The sequence below is a fragment of the Chanos chanos genome, chromosome 3 (assembly GCF_902362185.1).
Source record: "Chanos chanos chromosome 3, fChaCha1.1, whole genome shotgun sequence".
In the NCBI taxonomy this organism is placed as follows: domain Eukaryota; kingdom Metazoa; phylum Chordata; class Actinopteri; order Gonorynchiformes; family Chanidae; genus Chanos; species Chanos chanos.
Genome location: NC_044497.1, coordinates 10,965,742 through 10,983,380, shown reverse-complemented (window position 1 = coordinate 10,983,380; position 17,639 = coordinate 10,965,742). Strand labels below are relative to the sequence as shown.

The 17,639-nt window shown below is 41.3% G+C and overlaps 2 protein-coding genes and 1 long non-coding RNA gene across 3 annotated transcripts; 1 reads left to right on the top strand and 2 right to left on the bottom strand.

Moving 5' to 3' along the window:
• Positions 1-3,138: 3,138 nt before the first annotated feature.
• On the top strand, positions 3,139-6,758 carry lipib (lipase, member Ib). The gene is made up of 10 exons (XM_030767560.1): positions 3,139-3,190; positions 4,520-4,896; positions 5,003-5,111; positions 5,216-5,317; positions 5,491-5,580; positions 5,713-5,880; positions 5,999-6,088; positions 6,188-6,296; positions 6,401-6,574; positions 6,671-6,758. The coding sequence occupies exons 1-10, from the start codon at positions 3,139-3,141 to the stop codon at positions 6,756-6,758; spliced, it is 1,359 nt and encodes a 452-aa protein (XP_030623420.1).
• A 1,570-nt stretch (positions 6,759-8,328) lies between these two features.
• LOC115808191 (uncharacterized) lies at positions 8,329-9,641 on the bottom strand. The gene is made up of 2 exons (XR_004025211.1): positions 9,527-9,641; positions 8,329-9,234 (listed from the first exon to the last, which is right to left on the bottom strand). It is a non-coding gene; the product is annotated as an uncharacterized LOC115808191 (long non-coding RNA).
• Positions 9,642-9,712: 71 nt separating this feature from the next.
• Positions 9,713-17,068, bottom strand: LOC115806695 (BCLAF1 and THRAP3 family member 3). The gene is made up of 9 exons (XM_030767559.1): positions 16,892-17,068; positions 16,432-16,478; positions 15,734-16,301; positions 14,554-15,266; positions 10,649-10,818; positions 10,433-10,535; positions 10,250-10,307; positions 9,963-10,087; positions 9,713-9,830 (listed from the first exon to the last, which is right to left on the bottom strand). Exons 2-9 carry the CDS (start codon positions 16,470-16,472, stop codon positions 9,713-9,715), a joined length of 1,896 nt encoding a protein of 631 aa, XP_030623419.1. The 5' UTR covers positions 16,473-16,478; positions 16,892-17,068.
• Positions 17,069-17,639: the final 571 nt, after the last annotated feature.

The following is a 17,639-nucleotide window of genomic DNA, read 5'->3' as shown; positions in this document are numbered from 1 at the left end:
AGCTCTCTGTACAGACAGCAAATGCTGAGTAATCACAGTCATCCACTGTCAGTGGGTCGGTTTTAGCCAAGTTTTCAGTTCACATTGGACATATGAAAAACATGAAGCCAAAATGGATTTCGGTTTTCATTTTGCAACCTTTTAAAATGACTTCAGTGGTCAAAAAAAAAAGAAAATGATCACATATGTTGTGTTTAAAATCATGATTCAGGTTAATTCTTTGGTCATGTTTGCAGCATAAGGCGGAGTTAGGGTAAACCTGCTTCTACATTATATGCAGTGCTCATGTTTGGAAAGGTGTGTGTGTATTTACATTAGATTGTGCACCATTATGTAAGATAACAAAGAGTTTGCGTGCGGGGTTGTGTGTATGTATGCTGACCACAGGTCATATCAGCAGAGGGGGAGATGAAGGCCTCGTGTGCCCTGAAGGAGGCGGCGTTTGTGATGGCCGAGTCCCCGGCAGCCCTACAGCTGCGTTACCTGCAGACGCTTGCAGAGATCGCCACAGAGAAGAACTCGACTGTCATCTTCCCCATTCCCATAGACCTCATCACTCCTTTTATACAAAAGTAACTCAAGCCTCTGTTGCCTTTGATGTGACTAATGTCAAGCATGATATTTATATGTAGATGGCCTGTTCTCAGAACAGCTATCATAAGCCTGTCCTTTGGCCTCCTGGTGTTACATTCTCCTGATACCACTATAATACCACTATAGTTGCCAAAGTTAATAATTGTACCTATAGCCTTACCTCAGAACAGTCTGCAACTAGTAATGCAAATAGTTGATATAAAGCATAAGTTTTAATGTTCTCAATGTTTGAGTGTTAATGAAAATGTTTGAATGTTGGATGTTGTTGTGATGCTGTTTTGTTTACTGTGAATATGACTTAATATGATTTTCAACTGCTCCCTGTATCTCAGTGATCTACCAGTATGTGTTGTTCAGTTCCTACATACAAATACAAATGCATAAATGTATTGCGCATTAGACAATCATTAACTAATAAACAGCTATTATGTGTTGAATGTGTAACATTTTTTTAATATAAATAGCTGTAATATGTGAATATGTGGGAGAGAAAAGGAGACAGAGGGAAAGAAGGTGAGAGAGAGAGAGAGAGAGTGTGTGTGCGTGCGCGTGTGTGTGTGTGAGAGAGGCTTCCTGCAGAGTTGGAACAGATCCCAGGCAGGAAATTTCACCAAACTTTCCATCTTCTCTCTCCTCCCATTATATCACCATGTACCAGGTGTTGTGCAAACATGATGGGGCAGAGGGGTCTGCCACCTACAGCCTACCATGCATATCAGGTCAAATGGGAGAGAACCTTTTAACACCCCAGTGGTTTCCTTCTGAGCGGACAGAGGAAAAGTAGCCTCATTAAGCCCTGTTTAACAACATCCATTCACTGGATCAGTTACATTTGTAAGGGTTTGGGAGGACACTATATGACATTAATCTACCTTTCATGTCCTGTTTCAAAGTTGATAAGGCTATCAGGTGGAGCTCTGTTACGTCTATGATGTAACCCGCTCAACCCTGCCCCACAAAACGAAAGGGACCGGTGTGGATGTGTAATAATAATAACTCTGTTGCCTAGTTACGCTAATTATGTCAGCTGTTTAGAAAAAAACTGATCTGACCTATGACTGCCCTCTTAGTCTTAACAGAACCAGTGTACAATGTACTGCCTTAAATGAACTTGTCATTTGTAAACCTGTTTAAACGCATTTAAAACAGTGCTGGGCAGTGACACATAAGTACAGCAGACCTTTTCATGTCACAATATGAGAATACTGTAATACATTAGCATTTGAAATCATACGGTATACGTAAGGTCAAAAGATTACTGTATAGTGCAGGGCAAAGTCAGTCACTTTCATTACCTCAGAATAAATTCATGAGACAGTAATATGTGGGAAGTCAGAGATTATTGTGGTATTGTCCTCAAGTTGATCAGGCCTTAAGCCGACTTGAATAATCATGTAATAGCACTACGCCACGCTTATTTACATAATCTTCACACAGAGCCATATGATCACCTGAGCAAGACAGGTTAAGCATCTTAACAGAGGAGAACAGTAGATCTGTGCCCTCATGTTCACCTCCTTCTGGTAGGTAATCAAATCTACTGTTACACTGCACTCAGAGTGAAATAGTCAAAATTCATTATTAACAAATCCTGGTACAGCAGACCCTGTACTGCAAATCCAACGCATGTCAACAGTGGAGGAGAGACATGTATTTGATGACTCGATATAAAATCAAGACGTTCGGAGCGTGCAATGGATGTTCCAGATCATTCCCTCTTGCAGTTGCCAACTCTTTCCTCTCCAAGGCGGGGCAGATCTCCCAGCCTTGTTTGACGCTTTGATCTGCACTGTATACTACATTGAAAATAATACACATTTAAGGCAGGCAAGTTATACTTTGGCCTGCCACAGCACGTGCAGTTAAAAATATACACATTGATGTGGTTCTGTCTCAGGGGCATCGTGAACCAATGACAACCTTGCTACACCCTTAGAATAAGACTGCAGTAACTGAGGGATGCAGACATACAGGAAATTACAGACAAGGGAGGGAAAAAAGTACTGAACTTAAAAGCTCAAGCTGTGTTTTTTGATTCTGCACAGTCAAACTTTTTACTTAGCTGTTACTCTCTTGTCGATCTAACTTTACTCTGCACTCAAAGTCCTTTACTGACTCACTTCAAAATGGATGTCTCAGCTTTGTCCTGAAATATCCATTGCAACATGCAATTTGTTTTCAGCTTCTGACATGGATTGAATCCCTAACCGTGTCAGTTCCCCCTAGTGGTTTCTTTGTCTGTTTCTAGATGATTGATGGTGTTCCTCAGCGTGCTTCCATAGGCAGTTTGAACTTGCCCCACTGACTAAGTCCACTAACTGACTCAGGAACATTGTGGTACTGACTAGCACATGCACTGATCTTCTTCAATCTCTTTCAGCCCTCCCCTTGTTCCTCCCTCCCTGCTCCTCTCCTCGCCTCTCTACTTCAGTCTGTGCATCTCCCTGCTGAATCTCAGATTTTCTCTGAGCATAGTTGGTCTTGTCTGCCTTTCTTTCTCTCTTTTCGTTTTCCCATCTCTCTCTCTCAGTCGGTATGGTAAGGATGTTACCCTGGCGATTCCTGGGTCTGGTGGGCATCTTCACACTTTGCAGAGGTAAGACTGGGCTTTGGTTACAATGATGTATAGACATTTTTTGTTTGTTTGTTTCAGGATTTTCAGTTTGTTTAGTTGTCAAATTCAAGCAGATTTTGAATGATAAGGATAAGAACTCTGTTCAAACACTCATTTTGAGTGTTTCTGCTGTTCAAACACTCATTTTACTCCCTTTTGAATGAAGAGTTAAAGGGTATAGTTAATGAGTTAAAGAAAACAAAGGAAGGGTGAGTTGTCACCCACCCCAATTAAACATTTAGGAATTACTTTTGTTAAACTTAGGACACTTTTAGGGGTTAACAGGCATTTTACTCATATGTACAGCATTTCTCTGCATCTAGAACTGCTCTGATTCTTAATCATCTATGACTCAGTCTTCTGCCTTATGGGCAGAGCAGCCAAACACTAACAAGGCAACACTGAGGCGTGGAGAGGGTGGATCCCTATGCAAAAGCGAGTTGGGGGAGGGGATTGGGGTCAGCCACTGGGCACCCTTGCTTACCCCCTACTCTGGGAGACTGACACCACTAAGCACCTTTTGCCTCTGTAATGTGAAGGGTTAGAGAGGGGCTGATGAGAAATGCAAGAACATGGAGAGGGGGAAGTGGGATGATCTGCCTTTTTTATAGCAGCATGATCCAATTGTGCTTTGTACGTGCATGCTAATTACAGACCACAAATCACCTCTAAAGCCTGATGCTAACAGCACTGAGGCAAAGACGCCAGCCTGGCTCAGTCTCTCCGGTGTAATGATCACACAGAAAGGGAAGGAAAGGAAAGGAAATGAATGTCTGAGAAGTGCGTGTCGGAGAGATGGCTGTGAGGTGGGAAATGAGCTCTTTAACAGTTAGTGTGGATAAATTGGACCGGACAAGTGGAAACTGGGTCGTTAAAACCATGGCTTACCCCGTCAGGTGCCTCAGATGAACAGCGGAAGAGAGAAAGAACGAGAACATGAGAGAGAGAGAGAGAGAGAGAGAGAAACGTGCTTAGAAACATTCAGTATATATCTGTCGCTAAAACTGGTAATGTTTACCTGTTCATTTGTCTCAGAGCAATCATTTTGTGGCAGTGTACAATATCATCAGATTCCTCTGGATGATTATTGGGCTCATAGAGAAAGGAAAGTCATGGATATGGAGAGAAGGATAAACTTGTTTTACTGTTCAAAAACCACTTGTGTCATCTGTGCCAAGATTCAGTACAAACTCTTCTTTTTCCAGCAATACACACACAAAAGACAAAATGCATTAACATCAAACGTGTCACAAACACAAACAGTGACAGAGCAGATTATGGACAAATGAATTGTACCTCTATTCCCACCAGGCCAGGAGAGCGATTGTGACAACTTCTCTGACCTGGATTTCCATGAGACGTTCATTGGGACCAAGCTCTACGTGCGATTGCTCCTGTACACACGAGCCAACCTGGAATGTGGACAGGAGCTGCCCCATCACAACTTCACCAAAGAGCCCTTGTTCAACATTACCAGACCCACCACCTTTGTCATACATGGCTACAGACCAACAGGGGCACCTCCAATTTGGATTAATCATATAGTGCATCTACTGGCAGCACAAGATGACATGAATATTCTTGTGGTAGACTGGAACAGGGGGGCAGCTAATCTCAACTACTTTACAGCTGTTGCCAACACACGCCACACTGCAGCCAACATCACGGGCTTCATTGAGAGCATGGAGGTGAGCTAAGTGGGTTGATATTTCTCACAAGAATTCGTGTTTGTTTGTTGGTTTGTACTGTTGTTCAGAGTCTCTGAAATGAGTCCGTATAAATTTATCATTTCAGGACAAGGGGGTATCTCTCGACTCCATTCATCTGATTGGGGTCAGTCTGGGGGCACATGTGGCTGGGTTTATTGGAGCTATGCTGGGAGGCAGAATAGGGAGAATTACAGGTGAGACACTAACATACAGTATATACAGAGTGAATAAGAACTCAGTGCATGTGCTCAGAGCTCATCTCATTCATTACTAAGAGCTGTTATTTCAATCCACCTAGGACTGGATCCAGCAGGACCCATGTTTGCTGGTGTTCCTCCAGAAGAGCGTCTGGATCCAACTGATGCCCAGTTTGTGGATGTTTTGCACACAGATATGAACTGTAAGCATAAAAGCTAGATTGGGGTTCAGTTTCATATAATAACGCCTCATTTTGTGAGGCTGTTCATTGTTGTATGGTTTTTAAATATGTGTTTTGAGTTTTGATCGTTAGTCTAATGATGTGTGTGTGTGTGTGTGTGTGTGTGTGTGCGCGTGCCATATTTATGTTTGCAGCTTTTGGCCTCAGAGGGACTCATGGTCACATTGATTTCTATGCAAACGGAGGAGCAGACCAGCCTGGCTGTCCCAAGACCATCTTCTCAGGTCAGTGTGTTAAAATGCACATTAGACACAGTACAATACAGATGGATTCTACAGAAAATGTACAATTATACAATGTCACAATAAGATTGTTTATGCTAACTCAAACTCAACTCAAACATTTCTCATCCACAGGGAAGTCGTATTTTGTTTGTGATCACCAGCGCTCAGTTTTCCTGTACCTGTGTGCTCTCAATCACACATGTAACCTCACAGCTTACCCCTGCTCCTCCTACAGTGACTTTTTGAGTGGTCAGTGCATGCAATGTGAGACCTTCAAACCTGCTTCCTGTCCTGTTCTCGGTGAGACCCGTTCCGACACGTATTATAACCAAAATGCAGCATATGTAACACAGGAAACTGTGAAAGATTATGAATAATTACGTGTCATAATTATTTTCATGTCATTGTTATTATAAAGGTTATGACATGAGTAAGTGGAGGGATACACTTCTACGACTGGGTCAAACGAGGGTCTATTTCTCCACTACTGCAGAACTCCCATACAGCAGTGAGTCACTGACGTAATCATAGCCTACCTCATGACGTTTTCAGAATTTTACAAAACTGAACCTGATTTATTGATTGAGGTTTTTTTTTTTTATATCAGAGACAAGTTACAGAGTGGATATGGTAACTTGGAACCAGTACTTGCGCTGGGGAGTGGTTATCCTCCGACTGCACAGTGGAAGAAATGTGATTGAGACCAGAATAGACAAGTAAGTGACTCATAACATCTCTATTTCTCTAATTCCTCTAATTCAGGTAGACTATTAGTTGGTTGTGACCGAAATTCACATCCAGTATTTTTCTTATTGTTCAGTAAGCTGCTCCGATTTGAGCAGTACACAGCTACTCGACTCCTAGCCCAATTCGATGAAGATCTGTACCCAGTTCAGAAGATCTCCTTACGGATTGTCACCGGGAATGTGATTGGGCCACGTTACAAACTGCGTCTGCTCCGCATAAGGATAAGCCCTCTAGAGCAACAAGACAGGTGCTTATTCCAATTCTGCTGCTCTTCTTGCTCTACTTTACCTGTCACCGCATACCCCAGCGAAATTTCTCACATTTTATCTGTTTTCACTCTCAGGCCGCTGATGTGCCGATATGACATCATATTGGAGGAAAATGCAGAGGTGACCTTCAAACCATTACCGTGCCATGAATCTCGACACTAAGTTTTCAAGAGCCTGCACTTTTCTGAATTCAGGTTATTACTCCATGAGGATTCGGAGCGGTTTCACCTTTCATACTATGAACGGTTAGTCGATATCAGTCTTCTGTAGTCTGTGCAGAAGGGCTTCTCTGGCCATAACGTTTATGAGATAGACGTTTGAGAGGAAATGGTAGAGTTAATGTTTGAAGTAGTCCTCTGTGGAGTAGACCTCTTCTGTTCTACTACACACTCTATGACGTGTGCGACTGGTCCTACAGTGCCTTTAAATGGGTTCATTTTGTGCAGTTTTGTGAGCAGTGGTAAAAGATAATGAAACTTGAGCAACAAGCAACAGGTGTTTAAGGTTTAGGAGTTGTCAAATGCAGTATTGCATGGACAGACAGTGTAATTTCTTGTGTATTTGAAGCTGTGAATTTTTCTGTTTTTGAATTATTGCACAGACTTTTGTATGCAATTTTTATAACTCAGAGTAAATACTGTTGAATGAAGTGCAGACTGCATTGCAGTTAGCAGGTTTGTTGTTTTCTTAAATGAAACAAAAAGTATTACTCTACAATGTTTTTGGACTTTTTGTACTTTGGGTAACCAGTGAAAATAAAAGTTTCTGCTGAAAGTAAAAGCACGTGACCTGTTGACCTAATGTGAGTACTACAGTTGTGTGTTGGCATAACAGTGGCCTGGTTTCATAATTGAAGCTTAACACCATATCTAATAAACCTAGAATAGTCTAAGGATGATCAGTTTTAGTACTAATTAGGGTTTGCATGGATTAAGCAGGTAGCTTTATAAGTTGGTTTTGTAATGAGCTATTCTATTTCCCTTCCAAAACTATGTGCATTTAGACAGAGAGCAGAATGAGATACTTGAATTTTAACAAATCAGCTGTCACAAAAATCTGAAATTAAAACCCATGTGTTTGTTCATTCATTCAAAAAGAGTTTTAGTTAGCATTTATTCTCAGCATTAAGAAAGCAACATTTATTTTTAATTACTCCTTTAATTTAGTTTTTGCAACTGCAGGATAGAATGACTAAATGGTGCTTAAAGCTGTAGGTCTCTCCATATTTATTTTAACAGGGTCTTAAAGGGGATCAAAAATCCATCAAAACGTTCTTTAAACACCACCAAATGTCTGGTGGAGCATAAAGTCTTATGTAGCGCAGTGAGTTCATTCAAAAGCCATGATATCCCAGGCTTTGTCATAAGAATACAAACCATCTGAGTTGAGAACAACATTTATTTGTTATGAAACTATATGAACAGTGGCGATGTGTTTTTCCCCCAAACAATGTCAATAGTGTTTCCAACAAAGTCACAAGAAACATAATGTCAATGAATAAAGACATGAGAGAGAACATAAAATACACAAAAACTTAGAAAATGTGACTTTTGGTTCATCTACCTTGTGTAATCGTTTGTCAAATATAAAATGTGCCTTAAAAGCAGCTGTTTTGAGAATCGGTGCAAATTACTGGGCAAACCATGACATACTGAATAAAACGGTGTGATCCTGGTAAATAAGTGAGTTGCCTTTGTATCTGAATTTCACAAACAGACAATTATCAGCAAGGTACAGATTAATTCATTGGTTTTATTGATGGCTTTCACTATAATGTATGAAACAAGTCTGTGTATCCCTTCAACCTTCCTTAGGACACTTCTCTCACATACCGTTCCTAACAAATCCCAAACGACTTTTTTAGCTGCTCAACAGGCATTCGGAAATTTCTAAAAATTCTAGCAAACCAAAGTCATACAGTGATGTATGTGCCTCAGAGTTAACGGTATGCTGTCAACTGCCTAATAGGAGATTTGTTCTGGTATAGTCCTTAAGACAATGTGTAGTTGCAAAAACCAGATGTAATGCCTTCGTCCTCAATTCATGGAAAAATATATAGTTTGACATATCTGACAAAACTTTTCCTTGGTTTTAAAACGTAAATAAACAAGCTGTCCTCTTATTCTGAAGAGCACGAAGCTTCTCGTTTTTCGACGTTCAGCAAGATACCGCCACGCCTCACTCCCCCTCCTCGCAGCAACATAACGACATGACCTTACTTAACACCTGGGATGTTAAGATCATGTATTATATGACTTACTGTTCCTTAAAACAGGACTTCACATTTCCCTTGCCTATTCCCATATATATACCAGCCATATATCCACCTTCTACAGCGTTACATTTCTCTGTGCACAATGTAACAAATTGTGCATTAAGGCATCATGTCTTTTTGAGGACTTTGTGAAAAGCACTTCATGTAAAGTGTGACATGGTCGTGAGAAACAACGATGCTTTAATGGTCATTTCGTTGAAGGTCTCAGTGACCTCTGAAAAGAAATAAAAGAAAACAAGCAGCATGTGTCACAGAATGGCTAAAAGAAAGACTCCCTTTACTGGCAGTGAGTCTGAGAGACTTTAGGTCCTGTGACTTCAGAGTGTGGGTCCTTCTCAGATACATCTCTTCACCAACTGGCACCTACACACACACATAAACACACAAACATAAAAATGAGTAATTGGTGTAAAACATTAAGAGTAATGTCTGAAACATCCATCTCAGGCCTGTCTAGCCAGCGGACCAAAAAGGTAGTGTAATGGGACAGTACATTTGAAGAGGAGTATTTTAATATAACTGCACAATTGTGGACCATAATAAGAAAAAAAAGGATCATTTATTTAAGTAGAGAAAGAATTTGTTTACAGTGACTGAAAATGTCATTGGAGACTTCGAAGATTTTTAAGGACAAAAATACAGAACATTCAGATACCATTAGCGCTGTTGTGATTCTGTTGCCTTCGTGGACCGGATCGGTTGCTGGTGCGCTTGAAACTGCGCTGTGCATTAAAATTCAGACGGTTAGATCCAGGGTTCCTTTGACGAGCACCTTTCTGGAGAACCAGAGAAACACTGGTGAATAAAACAGTGACCACAAATGAACTCTTTGTAAATCTCTTTAAGTCAACTCACTCACCCACTGTCTAGCTTCCACTTGTCCCTGCTCTGACCAGGTCTGTTCCTCCACATCACCTTGGATTTCTTCATTACTCATGTAGTTGGACTCATTCTCCCCACTCACAGGCAAAGGACATAAAACAGTAAACACACAAGCACCATGATCTTGCTAAAAAGAGTTGCAGTAAGGTATAAAGATCCGAAAACGAATGTGCGAAATTAAAGGGGGATATATCTTCAGAAATGCACACCTTTCAGTTATCATTTGTGAAAAGTTCCCACCAGCAATGGTGACCTTTACCCCCTCCAGTCTCTGCTGTCTTCTCCTCTCCAGGTCATGTCGTAGGTCATCAGGGACTAATGGCCTTTTCTGTTGCTGAGAAGACACATAAGACATGTATGAGTTGACGGAATCATAAAACACGTACCAGCTTCTCATGGAGGTAGAGAAACCCTGAATCCATAGGTAATGGGATCATCTATGGTAAATATTTTCAAAGCCTATAAAATATGTATTTACTTAGCTTGGTTTACTAACCTGTACTTGTCCAATCTTGCAGAAAATTTGCTGAGTGTCTGTGGGCAGATTGGTGCATCTGTAAACAAAAAGACCACGACAAGTCATAACTCTGCGTCTGTCCAACAATCAACTAACATCAATCCCCCACTGAAAACGTGTTGCACACGCAACACAGTGAAGTGTGCTGGCAGATTAGTTTACCTGTTCACTATGGGTTCTTCCTGCTCCTCTTCTTCCAAAGCAACACTTGGCAGGCCAGAGAAACGCTCATTAAGTGTGACCCCTTGACCCTGAAAATAGTTTTCTGTGAAATGACAGAGAAAAGAGGAATGAGATCTAACGTGACCCACACTTGAACGTGTAGCTATGGCTGACTGCGGTTATGGTACTTCCAAATGAAATCTGCAACTGTCTGACCTTTGACATGATGTACTAGAGTAATGATCTCTTGGGCAAATGTCCCAGAGTGCATTGCTGTCTCCCTGTACGATCCAGAATGCTCCAGCATTGGCAGGAAGTCCAGACGCTGACGTCCAACGTTGACTAAATCCAAAGACAGCTGTCGATCTGACGAGTAGTTGAAAGAGCTGTAACAGTGAGCGAGAGGGAGTGAAAGACAGTAAGTGGGATACTTTTTTGGAACACGAAAGCAAACTGGAGCAGACCACAAGGCCAGAACAAAGCATTATCCAAGTGCCAAGTATTTGGATCAATTACAATGTTTATAACACATGACAAAATGTGTACAGTTAAGTGTCTTCTACATACCCTACCTGAAAACCACTGACTACTCCTTACTTACCCAAGATCGTGGCAGAGGTAGAAATGAATCATCGTTAATGAGATGGTTAATGATTTTAACTTCAATTGCTTTGTGTAACAAAGCCTTTTAGAACTATCTTACGAAACATGAGGTCCTAGAATACAAAAGATCATGGAAACACTCTCCCCAGGGGAAATTAAAAGTGTTGCTGTTAAGGAAAGATACACTTTGTGAAAGCAGCAACAGTGACGACACAGGCGGATTTAGAGCGCTCAAAACAAGCTGAGGCTCAGCTGCCTAGAAAAATAAAAACTTTCATTTTGCTTGTCTCTGACTGAGTGTCCAAAAACAGAAAAGAAAATTGCACTTCAAGTAAATTACAAGTTAGAGAACCCAATAAACACAGAATGGATGTCCATCATAACAAGCGTAACAACAAAACTGTCCATTCTGGGTTTTTTGCAATAGTTTACCGACGTTAGGGTGTATTTTTGGCTTTTTCAAAATTCTTTTCTGTTTTGGGGTGTACGCTACAATAACAAACAACTTAAAGGGCAGGTGAAAGTTCATGCTTCTTTTCCACTACATGTCGTCCTCCAATCTTCATTTTCACTCCATCGTTCCACGATACCATATTTTTTGTGTCGTGTTACAGTTTCTCACACTCAAACCAGTATCGAGTAGGATGGCTGACCCTGGATTAGGATGTAGTTATGAGCAGAGCAGTTACTCTTGGTAGTCATTTCCCTTCACTGGTAACAAAAGGGCAACAGTTCAGCAGGTAAGTCCTTCACAAGCAGATCAACATCCTGATCCTGAGGTGTGGTATGTGGGCACAGATGGCCTCTCCTCTGTCCCTGGTGAAAGTTTTCAATGTTGTGCTCCAGTTCTGGACCGATTATCTGTTGAATGACCACTGTCTTTGTTTAGCCTCTCCGTCCATGAGAATCCAAGCATGATTCGTTTTATTCAAGGTAACGTTTCTGTGCGGTTTTACTTGAACCTTCGTGACAGCAGTTAAACACTGCTCATTCCTTGTAGCAAATGTGAATTTCCTCTTGTGCTTGGTTATGAGGTTTTTGATGGATCTGTAAATAATTTCCGAAAACATTTTCCTGTCCTGTGGTTGTTGTGCTGGAAATGACGGTATTTCCTTTTCATCCTCCAGCACATGACTCCTCAAATGATTATCCCTTGTCATCAAATCTGGTTAGCTGAGCTCCAGTACTTCTGGACTTAACGACTCTCCAGATGACTGAAGTTCACGGAGTTCAGCTTTGCCTGAATTCTTGCCGCTGTTTCACAGTCATATTTGTGCTGGCCTGATACAAGTCACAGAATTCTTTACAAAAATGGAGAACAGTCCATAACTGTAACTGTTATTGTCAAGATCCATGGTCTTGTGCAGAGATTATCCGTTAAGAAAGTGCTGGTGTAATATCTTGATCTCTGATAATCTTGTACACCTGGCATTCGTCCATCCCTTTTCTCAAAGTTCTTTTTAATCCTCACTATAGGAACAGGATGCGCTCCTCAAAACTGCAATCCTTCATTTTTGTCACATGACGTGTCTCTAAAGTGAAACCAAACAGGTAACTTTTTGGGTTACTTCAACCTTTACAGGAAAACGACTCCCTAAATTAGTTCGATTTCTTCTTTCGGAGATGTAACAACCTTGTTTGAAACAGTTTAATACGTTTTCTTTAACAAGGTAGTGATCCAGGGGAGATGGATCAGAAAATGCTTTGAGACTTTCATATTGCTTCCTCCATTTGCAAACCCTACGATCTGTCTTCTTCTGCCATCATGTTCTTACAATCACCTCAGGAGTGGTCTGCATAATATTCTGGCTGGTCTGTGAATCATTGAGTCCATCAGTGTATCATGGCTGTTACACTAATATCTATATACACGGTATCTGACCACAGACTTGTTGACTGAGAGATATCTGCTTTCAGGGGGACAACATCTGTCCATTTCCAAAAACATCCAAATAACTTTTCTTTGATGCAGAAGTGGTCCAGTTAGAGGGAAATACTTTGTCCTGGGAATTCCCTCTGCCCATAATAGCAAAATAAGTCTTGCCAACAGGTACCTGTCCCAGAGAACGTGGTGCAATAGAGGTGGGTCCTTCTGAAACCTCAGAATAAATGATGTTCTTCTTCCTATCAGGGATCAGGGATGAAAACACCTGTTGACTTACCTTGAGTAAAGGACAGCTCAGAGATACACTATAAGTTTCAATGAAACAAAATTACAACTTGAGCCCAGGGGGCATGACTGGTATTTTGATGGACGCATCATCTTTCCATCTCTTTCATTTAACCGACAGCATAGCAGACTAAGAGGAAAGTTCGATGTTCTTCGTGTTCCATTACAGCTTTGATCCAAAGCGCGATCCAACCCGTTTCCATCAACATGTCCCACGTGTTCCACTTGTGTGCTGAGTTCTTTGATACACTCATCCGGTTTGGGTTCACATGTGACTCTTTCTTGTACAGGCCAGAGGACAAAAACACTCCCATTATGTTTGAACAGTCAGAAAAAATACGCTGTTGCATACTCCTGGCAATATGGGGGCACCAGACCGACCATCTTCGCCAGTCTTGAGAGGTTCACAATTACCTCAAATTACCTGGGATAAGTCACACAAACCAATTTCATTACCAATCCTTAGCTCCTTTGATCCTCAGGTGTTTTCGATCAGCATGTTCCTGCTGTTCTCTCCTTGCCTTCTGAAATCCTTGGTCATGGATCATTTGCAGTGTAGACTTTCGAACAAAGCAAAGCAGTATCCCTCTGTTTTCAGTCTTTAAACCATTCAATGTTTGGACTTTCCATGTTCCTGATATGCACAGCACGAAGGTCCCGGCTGGAATATCTTCTGCTAGGAACATCTTCAGGATCAAAAATTATTACCTGTGCAGTTAATCCTTTCTTTTCCATTGATGTTTCCACACTGACGTCAGTGCAGAGAGTAAAAGGTGATGAGGTGCAGTAGATTAGACCACAAATGTAATGATATGCCATGGGAGGTTTGTTGTGATGCAGGAAACACAGAGTAATGCCACCATGAGAGGTGAAAATTTCAGCCAGGCCAAATCTTCTTTGATCTTAGGGGTCTTCTGTGATACCAGGGTCTTGGCCTTTAATATTTGTCTCATCTTTCAAGTTGCCTGAGATCAACAGATAACGTCTTCCCCTTGGAGAGGTGATTTTTCTTGAGTATGCTTAGTGTAAACCGTTAGCACTGGCTTCCATTATCTCAAATCTCACAGTTTCAAGGACATCTCAGAGAAATCCTCTTGTCCACCTCCATGAATGATTCATCGAAAGCTGAAAGTTGCTACAATGCTCTTTTAGCTATCCAAATGGGATTTCCAGATGACTATGCTCTGTCTTCTTTGTTAATAGATCCACACACTGCAGTTCTCCTCACTTTATTTTCCTTACAATATTATTCTTCTGGTCTTCAAGTCTACTGCACTGTGTAATATATCTGGAAAAGAAGCATGAACGACTCACCATACCCCAAAGTCCTGAAGTAGAGATACTGTACCTGCTCTGGCCCACAGGGCGATTCATGTCCACTTTGATCTTGAGGGTCTCATGCTCATTAAAGTTCTCTTGCGGTGGAAAGGCGGGGCTTGCATTTGACTTCCTTTTATAAGGGGCTCTTTGCCTGATGGTCTCTGGTTCTACATTGCCTTCATGTCTCTCTCCAGGTCTGTCATCTTTCCATGTAGGGGCGATGGCATCTCTTGACTGCTTTAACCTGTCTGGTCTCAAATCCACATCTTTGCTGGATTCCACTGCCCGATGTTTTTGGAGGTGTCTTGCGTGAGACTCCAGTACAGGTTGCTCCATGTGTCTTGTCCTATCCCTCCTTGGACTCCTCCTTGGACTCCTCCTGGGACTCTGTCTAGGACTCTGTCTAGGACTCCTCCTTACTCCAGAGTGATAGTGATGTGGTCTTGTTTCCTCGCGAGTACTATGTCCTTGCTCTCGGCGGTGTCTGTCATGTGATATTCCCTCATAATGCTCATGGTCTCTTCTCTCCCTAGAGGGATCCCTAGCAGCGGTACCACGATTGGTGAACCCATGATCATGCTCCACAATAAGAGGTGTGCGGCTGGGGCTTTGACTGAAACCCCCATGTGATTCACCGTGCTCTTCCAGATGATCCAAATCTCTAGATCTTTTAGAGGAATGGTGATGATCCCTAAAATCGGATCTCTTGGGCTGTGACCTGTGTTGAAAAAGCAGGTAACAATGTTTAACATTACATCAATGAAAAATCACGCCAACAAAGTATCCTGTACAAGTTGTCAATTTTGAACGCCTGTCACCATTTAATTGATTTATTCCTCAACTTTTGTTTGGATTTTTTTTTTCAATTACAATTATGAATTCAATCTTAAAGATCAGTTAAGCCTATATGATGCAGGCAAAACTGAAACTCAAGATTACTGTCACTGTTCTCAATTAATAGTGCTTTACAAGCTTGAAATACACTGCCTGTAACCCAGTGACTGACCCATGAAAAAAAGCCAGTTTTTCAAACTCACTAATCATTCTACTAGATACATTTTATAAATTTAGTACTAAATGTGTTTTGTTCAAGATCTAAAAAAATGTATTTTGTTGACTGTAGCACATCCATTCCTATGGAAAATCTCTTTCAAAAATGCATCCTTCTTCTTTTCTCTCTCTTTTTCTTCGTCTCAGGCCTTTCATACTGGATATTCAGCTTCACTTAATTTGGTCTTGTACCTCTCGGGGAATGAACCTCTTTCATGATATTTATCCTTATAATCTTCAGCATAATATCTGTGCTCCATCCTGTCGTGTCTCCGCCCTTGTGACTGATGGGACCTGGGACTGGAACCTCTTGAGCCCCTGTGGTTCCTGCCTGAATTCTGCTCCTGCCTTTCTGAATGAGAAAACCCATGCTCATCCCTCCTCCAGCCTGGTGAGGGTATCCTGTTGTGGAGCTGTGTATCGTGATAAAGGTGGTTTGGGGAAAGGAGCCTCTCCATGGGCATCCTCCGTGGAGAGTGAGATTGTCTTTCTTCATAGCTCTTCGGTCCACCTTCGCCGTGGTGTCTTGTGGGTGAGAGTCTTCTCCGCTCGGCATAAGCTAAAGTCTCAATAAACTTAGCCCAGTGGTCAACCTCTTCTCCCTGACTAGGAGCATTGCCCCAGTACGCAGCATCTGCCATCCTGCTGGTGTCTCCTGACATTCTCCGAGGATTGGAATCCAGAGCTGAAGGGAACTGGTCAACATAGGACCCAGCCTCTCGTCTCCTGTGAGGGAGAGAAATTCTGTTATTATGTGACACACTGAATTCAGTATGACTAAGTCAGCAAAATGTGTAATTACAAATAATGAACTTAAACTTAAATACTGCTCTAAAGAACTGAAGGACTTGCATACCTGTAGGTATATAGGGGTGATCTTGATCGTGGCCGTGACATTGTCACCTTAAAAGATAAGAGTCACGTGGCGATAGATAAAATTAAATTAGAACTTCTTTTCAACAGATTAGTTTTAGCTATTTACATTAGCCACACGCAAAATGTCTTGCACTACAACCTTGAGCGAGCTACCACTTCCATGTAAACAATCATCAAGAATCTTCTACTGTTTATGTGGGGAAGGCTACGACAGCGTAGATTTTTGTGCACTTAGCTAAGAATTGAACAAGGTTATGAATTACACATTAGAAACACTTAGGAGTTTGTCAACAACGACCACAGTATTCCTTATAAGAAAGTATACTGGGACGCTAAAATTCATTTTACTGAGCCAACTATCCAAACGAGTAAACTTGTTAATTTAATCTTTAGTTTTAAGAGTGTACAACCTGCTACCAAATAGCTTTTAGCAAGCTTACCCCAAAGCTTACGATCCAGTCGAAGTAGATAATGCGTCCACCAAAATACCAGTCTCACATATGTCACAAAATGACGTCTCAACAAACAAGAAACATCAACAACTGTTAATTTTAGACATCGATATATATCTAAAAAATGATCATTTAAACATTCGGTTTGTTTTCATCAGCAATGAACTTTCCCGTTCCACCTCCACAATTGACCCGGAAAACAAACATCAGGACTGAGTTGAGTCATTACAGCGCCCCTAGTGAGACATTTTGGGATAACGGGGCGCATTCTTACCGCGAACAGGGTTTTAGAAACAGAGAGGAGCAATAGGAACATCTTTTGGTAAAACGGCTATCCTAATAAATGGCAAACCACTGAAATGACAAATCATACGTGACATCATTTACCTGCTAATATTTATGTAAGCAAAACCTACAAAACATTTCAGATAAAAATAAGACAGTCACAATTGTAATTACCGGATGATGTTTATTGTAATTTTCATCCCAGACTACATCTTTTAATCCATGCACCTTGTCCGCATATTTCACCAAGAAGCAGTAAGCATGAGCTGAAGATATTAATGATGAATTGTAGCCTAAACATCACTGATGGTTTGTGTCATCCTAATCCACCTTGAATTCTAACAGAGAGGGTTTTATGCACTGAACCTTTGATACCCGTCATAACAGTCAAAAATGTAACAGACGGAGTTACAGAAATGGATGGACAATTGATTGATTGTCCATTTCACCT